The sequence below is a fragment of the Mastigoproctus giganteus genome, chromosome 4, assembly GCF_048544385.1.
Source record: "Mastigoproctus giganteus isolate SK-2022 chromosome 4, ASM4854438v1, whole genome shotgun sequence".
NCBI classification, from domain to species: Eukaryota; Metazoa; Arthropoda; class Arachnida; order Uropygi; family Thelyphonidae; genus Mastigoproctus; species Mastigoproctus giganteus.
This window is the reverse complement of record NC_143578.1, coordinates 164,787,303-164,803,359: the sequence shown is the minus strand read 5'-3', so window position 1 is coordinate 164,803,359 and position 16,057 is coordinate 164,787,303. Positions and strand designations below refer to the sequence as shown.

At 38.7% G+C, this 16,057-nt stretch overlaps 1 protein-coding gene across 1 annotated transcript in view; it reads right to left on the bottom strand.

Moving 5' to 3' along the window:
- Positions 1-429: 429 nt before the first annotated feature.
- The window catches only part of LOC150087165 (nose resistant to fluoxetine protein 6-like), a 54,905-nt gene continuing 39,277 nt past the window's right edge, over positions 430-16,057 (bottom strand). The window contains exons 12-15 of the mRNA XM_090372998.1: positions 15,492-15,612; positions 5,387-5,573; positions 3,462-3,604; positions 430-778 (exon numbers count right to left, since the gene is read on the bottom strand). Coding sequence (XP_090229124.1) covers positions 527-778; positions 3,462-3,604; positions 5,387-5,573; positions 15,492-15,612 — 703 coding nt within the window. The 3' untranslated portion in view covers positions 430-526. The remainder of the gene's footprint in view (positions 779-3,461; positions 3,605-5,386; positions 5,574-15,491; positions 15,613-16,057) is intronic.

Here is a 16,057-nt window from a genome sequence, read left to right as displayed (position 1 = left end):
ACATAATTAGTCCATTTTATTTTCTACTTTTTATATGTCTATTTTATACCTTCTTTTATATTTTTATTATTTTTGAGTTATTTTATTTTTTTATTATTTTTGAGTTATTTTATTTTTATTATTATTTTAATTTTTTTTGTTTCTTGTCTTATTTTAAGAATATTAATATATTTGTAAAGTATATTATTACATGTTACAGAGTGGTGGAAAATAAACTCATTTTGTTAATATAATCCCAGTTATGATACGAACACAACATTCAACAATTACAGTAACAACCGAAAGATAAAATAACACTTCAATAGTCTATTCGGATGATTTGATTTCTAGTTAAAAGAAATATTAAGTGATTAACAGATAAATACCATAAACACCTCCAAGCATATGCACAGGCAATAATTTTAAAATATTTAATGGACAGGATCGACTTATTTACAATAGCTGAAAGGTGAACTCGAAATGATGATGGTGGTGGTGGTAGATGTCTAATTGCTCTCTTCCTTAGATAAGACGGATTCTATTAACGCTATATTTTTCTGCTGTCGGGATTGTCAATGGCCGTAGTAACAGTCTTCACAGAGATAATCTCAATCCCATTTTCTTTGATGTTCGAAGGGTCTTTTGGTGAGAAGCCACTGGTTTCTCCCTGAATCCTTTTCACAGTGGATGAAGACGTGATTATGACTTTCTGTAAAGCGAGAAATGGAGACTCAACTAATATGCATAATCCATAAGCAACTGCACAACTAATAACGAAATGTCCAAGGAACAGCCAGACCTACAAAAAATAAATAAATATGATAATCGCATCATAAAAAGATAACTTAAATATTATTTTATGGAAATTATAATATTTCCACCCATGGCATAAAGGCACCCATGGCATAAAGGCACTGCTTAGTCAAAAAGTCATCGAAACCACTATGAACTTGAGGATGAGTTCGTAAAATATTTCAAGCTAGCAGGAAAATCGATAACATCACATTTAAGAAAAACTGCAACTGCTGCACTGGAAATTATTATTAGTAGTGGCAAGAAAGCAAGTTTGTACGCATCAGTAAAAAAAAAAAAAAAAAAAAAAAAAAAATCACATCCTTTGTCTTTTCCCGTCCAATTGCTTGTCTAGTTTTTCATTGAATTCATCTCCATTTGATGCTGTGAATATCCACACCATCAAATGGACGTTTGTTCCAACAATCAACTACTCAATGGTTGAAGGCATGCTTCCTCAGATATCTATCATGCAACCATCCTCCATTCGAATTTATGCCCCTCCCTGGTGTGTGTAGTTTAAGCAAGAGGAAGAATCCCATTAGCATTGAGCTTGCTCAGTCCAAACAAGGCCTTAAACACCTCAATCAGATCACCTCACAGATGCCTAGTCTCCGACACTGCAATTTGCAGAACTGAAGCCTTTCTTGATATGATCATCCTTTTGTTCTCTTCAACAATCTCGTTGCCCTTCTCTGTACCCGTTCCAGCAGCTCTGCATCTTTCCTAAAATGAGGCCTCCTGACCTGTATACAGTACTCAAGATACCGCCTAACCATTGCTTTGTACAATGGGATAATCATCTCCTTGCCCCTGTTGGCAAAATTCTTGTATATCATTGAAAAAACCTCATAAGCTGTCCTGGCAACCTCTGCTCTGCTCAGAGAACTCCATACCTGACTGCACAATTATCCCAAGGTGCATAACATTTCGCATAGAAGAATTTTAACAATATTACATAACCATTTGGGAATGTTCAAAGTCTGTACAAGATCGATTCACAGAAACCTTTTCGTTTATGACAAACATCAGAGAGTGGAGTTTGTCATCAAAAGGGAATTTAAACTTAATTCTTGCTAACCAGGTATTCTTTGTTTTACTTGATTTGGTGACTGGTGATGAAACTTGGCTACAATTGCATGATCCTGAATCCAAATCAGAAAATATGCAGTGGAATCAAAAGGGTTCTGTAACCCAGAAAAAGTTTCGAACCCAACCATGAGATAGCAAAGCGTTGGCCTCAGTTTTCTGGGACGCAATAGGATTGCTGTTAGTTTATTACTTTGCATCTAAAACCACGCCAACGAGGAATATTATGTCGGCCTTATGCCAAATTTAAAAGCTGCAATTCGGAAAAAAAGATGAGAAAAGATGTGTCATTGGGTTTTGTTTCTTTCGCCGTGCACAAAGCCCGGCTTGCACAGGCTAAAATTCATGAATATGGATTTGAACAATGAAATCACTTCCACAACCCAATCTGGCTCCAAGAGACTATTATTTATTCACAAACCTTAATCTCAGATTAAATACAATAAGTGTATTGAACTTCGGGCAGAACCCAGAGAAAAATAAATAAAATATAGAATTTTGTATCTATGTCTTTCATACTTCGTTTGAAGAACTTTCTGACTACCGAAAATCGTTAAGCAAAAATATTTGATGGGGCGAATCGGCAGTGGGGAGGAAAGGTCTTGCTTCAGGTAGCTAACGGATTTTCAACGCACTTGAAAATCCGTTTGCAACTTGAAAATCCATATCCTACCTGACTATGCTTTTGGAATGATATGTGGCACGATTCAGACAAAAGGTTGTCTACCCTTAGCGTATCCAAATGAGGTCTTATACTTCTCACTAGAATTCATCCTTTATTTCCATGGAGAAAGAAAGATAAAACCCTCCTTCCTTTTAGAAACCTTATTCTCGAAATATTTACAGAGAATTACTTTACCCCCCCCCCACCCCAGCAGTTCTACTTAATCCAGCTGAGATGTGCTGTAATGAACCGGTAATTAGGACAGCACGATTAGTCCGAATGTAAATCAATGAATCACAGTGGAAGGTCATTAAAAATGTCTGTGTATTTCAAAGAACTAATAATTTAATAATTTTTTTCCCAAAATTCTTCTAAAATACAATCACAGTCTGCAGGGGCGTCCTAACGTCCGGCAAATACGGTAATTCCTGGATTCTAGATTGTCAATTTTCGTTTTCCATTACTGTGATTTCGTATTCGTATTGATCGACGCAATTTATTATCTGTATTTGTGTTTATACAGATCAGGGTACCTTGATTGTTTTAATGTATTTTAGAATTAAAATATTAATTTTGCGCTCGTGAATTTTCGTTCGGAATCTGCTTCTTTCTTTTTTTTAAATTATAAACTCGAGAAGAAATTCTGGAACCACTTCGAAATGTCTGCAAAATACTTTGGTTTTCTCATTAAACCGAAACTTTTGTATGAATTTTACGTAATACAGTACTCACTAGACTATTAATTTTCTCTAAAAATAGTATTTCTGCGTTTTTATTTATGCTTGCACGTAGTTGTTAGTTACTTTCCACTTTGTGCCTTTCTCACAATATAACCTTACACTGATTTCAAGAAAGAGAATTCCGGGACAACAACAAAATTATAATAACCTTAAGACGTTTACAAAGACTAAATTATGATAATAATGAATAAACTTACAGTGACAATATGTCGTCCACTTATTGTTTCTCTTATTGTTCCCATGAAGGTGGCTATCACGGCCCAATGACAGAGGTAAATACTGTAAGACAGCCTTGATAGAGGGATCCAGTATTTCCAAGACAATATGCTGTTAATCCAACCTGAGAAATAAAAAAAAAGAGAAAGAATCAGTATATATCGTTCTCTAAATATGAAGTGCGTTTCAGTGCAAATTTTCTCCACTGGATTTTGGACAAGTGTTCCATAAACTTATACATTGAATGAGGCACACAGTAAGACAGAGGTTACTTAAGCAGCAATTTTTTTAAGGGCGACAAAAAAATTTCGCTAGTGAAAAAAGAACGATGCGCCATTGAACCTGCCAAATCCATTAATCTATTATCTTGAACCACCCACTTTCCGGCTGTGTTTAGGGAAACCATCCACGAATCTGCCATTTATTTCTCGGATTGAACAGTAGAAATGATTATGCAAAGTACAGATTCCACCTTCCAATAACATGAAAACTTTGCGGTTTTCTCGATGTTGCTGGAAGGCCAAATTCCACTGGTCACCTTTACTGTCCAGTGTCAGGTTTAGAAAATTTTAAATATATCGTTTGTAAACAATATCGACAAAGCATCTTCCATCTATTTGAATTTGCTCATATATTGCCTAAAAGAAATTAAGTAACCCAGAGGATTTAGATCTTTAAAAACTATTACACAGGTAATCGTTTGAAGAACATCATTTTGTGGTTGGTGTTCCAAATCTGTTGAATTGGACAGTCCAGAAAATTCAGCAACACAATAATGCTCGCTATGTCATCACAGTTTCCTTTGACTCATGATTTTTGGAGATCTGGTATCGGCGGGTCTTTAAAACGAAGCAATCGTCAATGTGGTTGAGCAGTTCTCTCCACACCACTGGAACTGCAAAAGGCATACTTTTCATTTCCCCATTTATCCACATGCTCAGATTATTGGTGCGGGTAATACGTGTGGAGCCCAAGTTTTCTCCCGATCACCAATTCTGCAACCGAAGTACTAAGAATATGCACGTTTAGTAATACTAAACGGGTTTGCTTCTGTTTTTCTGGAGTGGGTGATATCGTACAGAATTGAAGGAATTTTAAGAAATGAAGGCTATAAAAATTCTTAAAGGTTATGCAATATCCTTTGGACCACTTTCTGGAAAAAACCTTGAAGAAATTTTATATTACAACAAGACAATGATCCAGCGCAGCTGTTAGATGTGTAGTGACTTTCTAACAAACAATAGAAGGGGGTATTGCAAATTGTGGTGTGGCCATCTCAATCGCCTGATGCAGTGATAAAATCTCGTGGAGGATATTTCGATGGAAAATTAGCATAGTTGTTAATATTAATCATTTTATTACTTTTTTTTTTCTGTAAATTTTCAATGTTTAATAAAAAATCATTAAAAAAACTTTGTATGTGTTGTTTTATAATATTAAACCTTACATTCTCATAGATAATTTTCCACCCCCAAAAAAACAACTTAAAATATAGCCTATCATACAGAATATTAATTAATATTATTTTCTATTGCTGATTAACATTTTTCTCTCCTAGAAAGAGAAAAAAAAAACCGTTCAGCAATTTCTCTCCTAGAAAGTATTTCTATGGATGGAGACTCCATCTATCTAAAATTGAGTTAACCATTCATCCATGATAATGTACAGTTGAACGATTGAGTGCAATATGGTTAGTGTTGCAGATATATAAAAAAATATGCAATAAGGTTTTTTTTTTTTTCTTTCCGTAACAGTTACTTCTGATGAGATATAGAAAACTTTTCATTAAAAGCACCGTTAACTGTAATTCGAGTTAAACAGACCTATATTGGATATCATGAGTTTCTTCGTCATACAACTTCCCAAAAGAATATATACCAGAACCATGATGAGAAGGTTCACTTACCACCATAGCCGTAGGCACATGTCAGTATGACCCAAAGTACGCCTAAGGACCATGCAATCCTATGGAGGGAACCATACGCAACTGCTTCTAAGGTACTATAATCCTTGCCCAACATCCAAGCGTGAGTTCCATAAAGTGATGATGTGCTGAGTAGAACTGCAGTCACCCATCCAATCACTTGAACCATCTGGAACAAAAATTCGTTATGCTTCTTTCTATAACATAGTATAATTGCTTTGCTATATTTAAAACGACAGGTAAATGTAAATAGAAGAAGATTTCATTACGATTGATAATAAATATGACGCGATTATGCACTCAGTGATCACTGAATTATGACTACCTACCTAATACCGTATTGGGCCAAAGTTTGCCAGATAACAGCCAGTATCCGCCTAGGCATTGACTCCACTAGATATCTGAAAACGTCCGTAGGGATCTGTAGCCATGCTGCAGGATCGATAACAGTTACGTGTCCATGCGCTTCAATTCCCGTTCCAAAACATCCCACAGGTGTTCAATTGGTTTGAGGTCAATCGAATTTGGACGCCAATCAAGATGGATGATATCTTCACTGTGTTCCTCGAACCACTTGTACACAGTGCGGCCCCATGACAAACGCATTATCATCTTGGAAGATCCAGTTGCTGTCCGGAAAAAAAACAGTGTGGCAGGGTACAGATGGTCTCCTACGAGTTGCCATTAGACCTCACCACTGAAACGTTGATCCAAACGCACCAAAGATCATAGTTCTTGCCAGCAAAACATGCCCCATATTAAGCAACCTCCACCTGCCTGGATAGTGGGCATTATGCACGATAGGTCGATGGACTCGTGTTGCTTGCGCCACACACGAAGGCATCCGTCAACATTTCGCACCAGATATTTGGACTGATCCAACCAGCATACTCGGTTTCCACTCTTTCACTGTCCAACGAGTGTGTTGTTGACATGACAGCATTCATTGTCGACGATGATCAACGGTGAAGAGAGGATGTCTCTTGAGTTATCTGATATAGAACCCCATACCTCTGAGTGTGCGGTGCATAATCATTTGGGATATTGTTCTTGAATCCCTTATATTGTATTTTAATGTCATCTGTTGCAGAGCGACCAGCATTCAGCTCTGACAACGTGCTGCACACCTCGCTCACCACAAACATCCATTTTGAGTAATCCTTTACAGTTCTGTCGGCTGGAGGTGGTTTGACCCGTTGAACCCTATTTTTTGTACACCTTAACCACAGTGGGCTGTGAGCAACTGATAAGACGTACCATTTCCAATATGAAACCCGACGCACGAGCTTCCGTAATCATGCCCTTTAGAACCTTTAGAAACATGATACCTTTACTAAGTCATAACTGCTTTGACTTAGAATCACCTCGACTTGCACAACCAGATGCAAATTATCACTGCTGTAGCGTACGAAGTTGTTCGGCTTTTTATACTGCGAGCAATGCAGCATATTCCATTATGAATGGGGTGGTCATAATTCAGTGATCAATGAGTGTATAGTACCTTTAAATATATAATGAACTGCGTCTTCTCTGAATTTGGCAAAAAAAAAAAAAAAAAAAAATACTGAAACTGTTGCTCCAGGCAAACAAACTTGCCTAATCGATGATCAGCCATCTTCGATTATCAGATCAAAGAGCGGAAATCAGTTGTATAAGACGGAAATCAGTTGTATATATATATTGACACTCATTTTCATTGATTAATGTATTAAATCAAAAAATCCCTCATTCCACCTAGCAAAACGGAGGTGCTGTTGTGAAGAGACAGTGGAACATGTGCAAATAAACTGCGGAAGAAATGAAATGACCCAATATAGAGGGATGAGTTCGCAATACTTACAATAAGGGATGTGATTTATTTATCTTTTATTACTAAGCTTGGAAATGGTTTTACTCAGCATAGTATAAATGTGAGTGCTTCAGCTGTTCGAAATCAGGATTTTTTCACTCAAAACGCATGCTTGACCTCCTAGTGATAAGTACTAATATCCCTGAAATGGCTGGCAGTCTGAGAAGTGGTGGAAATTTCGATAATTCCTTTCATAGTCATTTTTATAGCCTAGATAAGTACGTAGTGTCCCATATGAATATGAGCAGGTCTCAAACAAAGGGGGCTTTTGTCCCAGGCATACAGCAAAGAGAAACCTTTCCTTAATTACAAACCACATCTTCGTAGGGGGGGGGGGGCGTCCAACCAATTTTTGATATCTGGATGGCGATTGGTCTTTTATTCCTTCAGCACAGCGATTAATTCAGTTACTGATTGCAGGCGGGTTAGTCTGCCCTGAAGTCAATGTTGCAGTTCATACCAAAGGTATTCAATAAGCTTATGGTAAAAGCGCTGGGCATGCCAATGAAGTTTTTGCATGCCCATGTCACTTCAAGTAGCACAGTATGGCATAGTCCATTACCATGCTAAAAGAGAAAGGGGTCTCCCCATTCTGCAGACACAGTATAGAACGGAACTGCGCAGAATTTTAATGTACCTCATTGCATTCATTGTTTCCGCAAATACACCAATGATCCAAAGCTAAAATTTCGAGAAATACCCACAGAGGGCGATAGCACCTCTACAAAACTTCGCTTGGCATGAAAAAATAACGTTCTTTCCGGGCCATCCACTAGACTCAAACCCTGCCATTAGATCGGAAGAAAGCATACAGTAATTCATCACTCCATAATACAGCTTCCCAATGTTCTAGAGGCCAATTACGATGCAGTAAGAATTACATGGCCTAAATCGACTACTGCAAGGCTTTCGACTCCGTCCTCCATAGCTGGCTGACAGAAACGCTGAAGATCTACAAAGTCAACCAGTCAGTGACAAACTTCCTAGAAGCAACCATGGCGAAATGGGGCACCGCCATCAAGGTCGAGAACATCAACCCAACCCACTCACAACATGAGAGGAATCTTTCAAAAAAGACTTAAGCCCATTATAGTTCTGTCTAGCACTATACAAGATGTTCACCGTGCTGAACAACAGCAAGTACGGATATACCCTTAAAGAAGGGAGGAAGAAACTGTACACTCTTCCCACCTATGTACATGGCAAACGAGAATCAAATCCAACAGCTATTCCGGATCACCAAATAGTTCAGTACTGACATCAGGATGAAATTCAGACTAACCAAATTTAAAAACGACGGACTGCATCGGGGGAAACCAGTCAATCGAAACTACCAGGTGAAGACTGGTAAAGAGATCGAAGCCATAAGACAGAAAGAGATCTACAAATACCTGGGATGATGCAAACTGAACAGCTGGAAATCAAGAAGTCATTTTGCAGTTTAATAGAAGAGGCAAACTTGTGGATGGAGTTCATCAGTGATTTGGAGTTGTCAAAGAAGTCAATGAGAGAGTCATTTGCTGATTCTGTTTTGTGGAATGAACTTCATAAAGTCCGTGGTGGCAGAGTCAACGCGAAACAGTGTAAGGTTCCTGACTTGTATACAAGGAGCATTGAAGTTGATTTTACTAAGGATATCAGATGCTTCATAAGTTCCAGTGATTACTTCGGCTAGAAGGGTAATGTCAGCAATAACTCTTCTAGCGCACAGAGGTCTCAGATTAAAGTAATCACACAGTAATGATTCATAATACACAGAGTGATAGAAAAGAGGATTACGGTACGTAAGGTAACGGACAAAATTTTTTTGGACTGCTTCAATTTTGTTAGTTAAGGTCTTTGCGTGAGGATTCCAGATGGGTGAACTGAATTCAAGGATTGGCAGAACAATAGTTTTATAAAGGATGACAGCATAACTGTAGTTTTTGAACGCTTTGCTAGTGATTTTAAGGACATGGGCATCGAATTTAGCACTGCTGGAGAAGAGAATCCCCAAGTCGTTAACTTGGTCACCTTTCGATGATCACAGAGTTAATACTGTACTCCGTATTTATTAGTTGTGGAGATCTGCCGGATGAGAAAGAGATTACTTTGCACTTCGAGGGGTTAGCAGACAAGCCATAGCCACAGAGAGAATTTATCGAGAGCACATTGAAGCTGTTGAGAATCGGTAATCTCCTTCACTGCTGAGTAGATCTTAAGATCATCTACATAGAGAGCAACTTGAACATTGGAGGTGTAGATGAAAGAAGGAAGATCTTTATGAAAACAATGAAAAGAAGAGGACCTAAGGGGAAGCTTTGTGGTACTCCACTTAGTGGTATAAAACAGTCTGAGTTCATTTGATTGATGATAACGCTCAAGGAACGATGCGTAATATAGCTGCGTAGCCATGAAAACAAAGGGTCACGGATACCATATAGCTTAAATTTTTCCAGAAGTTGTTCGTGCGGGACTTTATCAAATGCCTTAGATATATCTGTGAAGACTGCATCAACTTGAAGGTGGTTATCAAGAACTTCAGAGGTGTATTGTCAGAAAGGAAGCAAATCTGTGACTACTGACTTGCCACTGCAGAAACCATGTTGATTCTAATCAATGAAAGGCCTGAAGATTTCGAAGAGATGTTTGTGTACTGCTGTGTCGAAGAGTTTAGCCAGGCTGTTTTGCAAGGATATGGGTCTGTAATCAGTTACATCATTTTTATCACCTTTTTTTTGAAAATAGGAACTATATTGACCTGTTTAAAGTGCTTAGGATACTTCTCCAGCCTGAGAGACAAGTTGAAGATCCGCAGTATGAGGGGTTTTAAGGTAGTGACAGTCATTTTCCAAAATAAGCCTGGAATGTCATCTGGACCTCTAGTATAGTCATTTCTCATGATTTTTAATGCCGGATTTAAATCTTCATCTGTGATAAAGAAGTTAATGAGGATATCATCTTTAACAGGGATGAAGTCAGGAAATGAGGCAGGTCTCAATGTATCCTTTGTTCGAATTCTGAAAAAAATGTTTGGCAAACTCTTGAGCAATAATGAATTCGTCTGATAAGAGAATTCCATCTGCGTTATGGAGTTGTAACTTTCTACTGGTCATGTTCTTGTGCTTCGTGAAATTCCAGAATGGTTTGATATCTCTGTGAGTAAGCAGACTATCCTGAACTGGCTCTGCATACATATTTTAAGATTTTAATATAAGCGTTTTCACTTCTTTGCGGAGTTGGCTGAATATTTCATAGTATTGACTGTCACCTGATTGCTTATACTTGTTTCTATAGAATTCTTTGAATTTAATTTTATGTATTAGTTCGCTGTTATACCAGTGCTGGTAGGTAGAGCGTGCGGTCAGATGGGATTGAGGAACAATGTCAGATATAACTGAGTGAACACAGTTGATCAGGTTATTGGTGAGCACATCGATGTCATCCATAGCGTCAAAGAACTGCTTATCTATGTTGCTGAGATCTAGGTTGAGCAGAGGCCAGTCAGCCATTCTGAAATTGAATCGTGGAGAACGGGAGCTGCATTTGTAGTTATGAGAAGTCACAGTGATGTCAAAAGTAATTGGCGAATGATCCGAGTGAAATATAGGGTTGTGTTTGCGAACCTCAATATGAGTAGAGGAGAATATTAGGTCAAGGTAGGCATTTTCTCTGGTTGGAAAATTACAAACTTGTTCAAGACGATAGCTGTGAAGCATAAAGATATTGTTGTTATTTGGTTTTTAGGAGCATTAGCAACTAAGGCCATATTGCTCCGGGATATGCGGTGGTCATTCCCTGACCTTTCCGCATCCTCCATATTTGGTGGTGACGGGCTCGAACCCCGGTCTAATCAAGAAGCGTGTGCTATGCACTGCTGCTCCTTCCCACCTGGCTACGGAGGCGCCCCTTCCTAAATTGGCCATTTCACAGTTAAAGTCACCCAAAACCATTGCTATGTCGGCAGATTGAATTAGTGGGAAGATAGATTCCAGCGAGCTAAGTACTGAAGGTCGATATTAGTTAAGGGAGGTGGAAAATAAAGTAATACGATTAAAACTTTTAACTTGCCAAGATTAAGAAGGCAGTATAGTGATTCAATATTTGTGAAATTTGATGCAATTTCTCAGAGTATATGGTTAGAATGTAAAATAGCTACTCTGCCTCCACGAGATCCTCTGTCCTTTCTATGGATTGTATATTGCCCATCTATAATCTCCTGATCATCAATATCTATGGAGAGCCAGGTTTCAGTGAGCAGGTAAATGTGAGTCTTGGATTGCTCTAAAGTGGTTTAGGTTGCTAACTATACTCCTACAATTCTGAGGGTAAGCACTGAAGCTATGAAGCAGGGCCACTGATTGCTATGCATTTGGAGAAGGGATTTTGGATTCCCTTGGTGGTCTGTCCGTGAAGCGTTTTACTAGAGCCCCCGATAAGAGGGATCTTAGATTCAGCAGTTTTTCCGTTTGTGATGGAAGGCATGTTATTATAAAAGATGAGTAGGCGGGACACCGTGTCTTCAGAAAACGGACATCCACACCGAAACCACATTCTTCTTTAATTAAGTTGACAAGATCTTCAGATTTAGTAGCGGTTCCAAGCCTAGAAACAAAAATTCGGTCTTTTATGGGAATAATTGTGATATTGTACTTTTGTTTGAGTAACTGAGATTATCTGCATTAGTTACATTCTGTGTTTGATGCATTTTTGCTGGAAGCTTGTAGAATGTATCTTGAGATATAGAGGCTTCAGCGTTTTCTGAAGGTTTGTTCTGTTTTGATCTTTGGTGTAATATTTGAGATTGGCAAATTCAGAAGCAGGTTTACTCACTGTGGCGGCAGCCCTACAGATAGGTTTGCCGACCTCATTAGATGTGGCAGCATTATTTTTGCATATGTTTCCTTAACTGATGTTGAAGAGGATTCCACTTGGTGACTCTGAGCTTGTAAAATAGAGGTATAGATAGAACTGTTCCACGAAGAACAGCAGATGGTAGGAGTGGTTCGATTTGTATCAGAAGAATCATCTGACAGAGACTGTTTGGCAATAAATTGCTCTGTCGAATGACTTGAATCATGAATGTTAGCAGACTTTGGCAAATTAATATTTGCAGCAGTAGGAGTATTGAGGCCGGTGGACGATGAAGAACTGGTTTCAATACTAAGGGCATCGTCAGGTAATAAAGAATTCTTATTCACTTTTAGCCCATTAGTTTCAAGAGTAGGTTCAGAATTCTTCCTGGCTTCCCTTAAGTGGCAAGACATAATTGCCGTGAGATTTTTAATTTGGGCGTTAATGTCAGAAATTTCAGTCTGTTGATTAATGTTGTTTTTATACACGAATCTTCGTGGAAAGCTCGCAGTTTCCTTCATTGAGTGTATTAGAATATCCAGGGACATATCAGATTTTGCAGTATGAGGTACGCTGATTAGCTGAGTTTGATGGAGGATTTTCTTCATAGTATTAAAGAGTGGAATAGAAAGGGTTGTATTCAGAGTTTCAGTAGGGAGGGAGTTAGCGCTGAGATCTTCTGACAGGACAGATATGTGTTTGAGTTGATGCATCTGAAAGTTGATACGACCCCGGAGACAACAAAGAAAGGTTAGAGGTTTCTTCCACGTAAGATTCAGAATCAGTATTTCTAGTTATTGGCATGATATTTGTCTTAAGTGAACTAGAGTAGGTCATTTCAACTTTGCTAGCGGAAGAGGAGGAAAGTGTCTCGGGATCAGTGCTGTTTTGAGTTACAACAGTTATAGGGCTTTTCTGAGAATTTCTGAGTCGACATTTATCACAACAGAATGATTTCCGAAGACTTTTATTTAATTTTTTCAGGTCAGATTGGATACAGTCATTGCATATTAATTGCTTACACTCAATACACTGGACAATGGGGTAAGAGCTGGTCCTACAGATGGTGCAGACGCTAGAATTTTGACAGAAGGTAGTATTTGTCATATTGAATTCAGATACTGTAGTGTTACTAGACAATTTAATATTACCACTAGTTGTGGTTTTGCAAACAATTGGCACTGTGACCAGCCGGTCGCCTTAGTTGTCCCACAGTGAAATCCACAGGTAGCAGGGGTCTAAGTAGGGAGGGGAGAGCAGAGCGGCTATGTGAAATTCTAATACCGGGTCAAGGTCGAGTGTCTGTTGGACACGTGTATAAGTTGAACTACAAGATAATGGCTGAAAGCGCTTGTATAAAGAAGCAGAATGAACATGCAGAAATTCATTTAATACTTATCTGTTGTCTGCTCAAATAATAAAGCACTTGCATCTGGCAATCCAAGGGCATATCTTTATATGGTGGCACTAATAGGAACTTAGAAATCAAGAAAAGTTTACGAAGTACACCATTCAAGCAGCCGGACACAATCGAGTTAAAGCCATCAACACCTACGTACTCCTTCAGCATCATATAGTGAACTAACACCGAGCTAAGGGAGATCATGAGAACGACCAGGGCAGAGATGACGAAGAACCAGTAGCACCATTGGAGGCGGCCGTCGAGAGACTGACCACAGCCCGGAAAGAAAGAGGAAGGCCTTTAAGAACAACAGCATAAAGGGATTTAAAACCTGAAGGATTAGTTCCAGAAAAACATAGCGCCAATATCCCAGGTCATAAAGAAGAAATACAAACTACATATCCTGCTCAGCCTCAATGATAAGACTCACCACCCAGACGAAAAAAACGAAGACAGAGAAATGGAAAAAGAAGGCACTCCATGGCAGGCATTAGAATGACCTACATTGAGATTACATAGATTAGGAGGCTTCCAAGGCGTGTCTCACCAGCGGGCGGGTCTTCCTAGAGATTGAAGAATTCGTGCTCACTATCAATACCAGGGACAACAAAAACTATTTATTAGGGTCACGCGGAAAGATATTTCATCTACCCCTGTGTATTGCGTCTGTAAATTGTGTGTTCTCTGTTCGATTTGCCTGCTTGCTTTGGTGGATGAAAAACACCGGATTCCGTGGGAAAAGACCTTGCTATCTACGTCTGAGACCGATTAACTCAGACACGGAGAGAAAAAAAAAAGCCCATAAAAGTTTCTCTCGTCATTGACGGAATTCGAACCCGGGCCTTTTCCACCCGGTGTAGGGGAGGATGGTGACGATACTACTGTTCTACCCGCGCAGCCACCAAGAACTACAAGAAATACATCGCCAAGGACACCGTAGTGACAGATGAAACATGTGAACGATGTCGCCTGGTCTCAGAAACGATCCAACAGATTACCGCAGTATGCATGGTGATCACCCAGAGGGAGTACACTTATAGACACAATCAGGTGGCCAGAATAATTCGTCAAAGGCCAGCGAGAATATACCAGTTGATCAAAGAAAGTGTACCATATTCCAAATCCCAAGGAGTACTACATAGACTTCTGCTCACAAACAATACTGGAACCTCGTCATAATAACGGACAAGACCATCCCGCACAACAGACCATACATAACTATCATTGACAAGAAGGAAAAGCTACTTACCTGATCGAGACATCTTTGCCCAACACTAAAAATCTCAAAACCTACGAGAAAAGATCAGGAAGACCTAAGATAGGAGATCAAAAAGGTTTGGCATATGAAACAAGTAACGAACATCCCGTGTCAACCAGCATCATGGTTCCAAAGACCCTACACAAGAGCCTAGCAGAAATAGATCTCCTAGAGAACACCTTCAAGGAACTCCAGAAAGTCACAATCCTGAATACATGTAGGATAGTCAGCGAGTTCCTCGACCAACAGTAACACTAGACATAACAACCATCCTGTGCACTTAGTACCAGTACCCGTCACTTGGTGGGAAAAGGGGGAGGGACACTGCCAAAGGCATTTTAGCAGGTGTTCCCTTAGAAAAGAAATACAAATAACAATGCTAGATCCTACGCAGGTCGATAATTGTACAGGTATTAACAAGAGAAAGACCATGAACAATTGGAATATATATGTACATTTCAATGGTGGAAAATTTCAGACTCCTCCTTCAAGGTTGTAGGAATGAGGAAACGAAAATAAATCCACCTGAATTACCTGCTTTGCAAGATTTTTGGTTTTCATTTTTGCATTAAAATAATGGAGCATCTACAAGTCAGTAGGTGGGTAATTTTAATTCAGGGACCCACCCCAGGAAATGTGTTAACAGCTTTTTTTTTAATACGATATTTACAGAATATTGTCAGGTATGTTTTTATATCCAATGTACTTAATAAAAGTAAGATTTACAGAATGAAACTGTACTTACCGGTGAAAGAGTCATTTTGGGCTTTGTGGCGATGACATATCCTAAAAATACCCCGAGAGAGTAGACCCCCAAATGTGAGTTAGGAGCGGTGTACATTTCTTTTACAAATCTTGTCATGTGCCTGAAAGTATCAAAATTGATAAAATTGTTTTAAAAACAATTATGTAATCAAGGGCAGAAGCTAGAAAGTAAAAACGATATATGCAAATTAAATAATGATTAAATAAACAAAAATTAGATAATACGGTCGACTCAGTTTATAAGGAAGTCGTTCATAGCGAATTTCCTGACATAACAAATACGTTTCAGTTTCCCATTGATTTACCACTTGAACGTATTTTAGGCGTCATCTTTAACGAACTTCTGGAAATGATACGAATATCCCCCTACCATTTTTTGAGCTTTAAAGCCTGAATCAGCTTTCACTCTTTTGTCAACCCTTTCCTGATTTATAAACAATTCCTAGATTTTTGCTGCCCAGTTTAATACGTCTAATTTTAGTTGCCATTTTTCATGTCATATCTGCGACCAATCCAAATCCTTTTGAAGCAACAAGACCTTGTTTC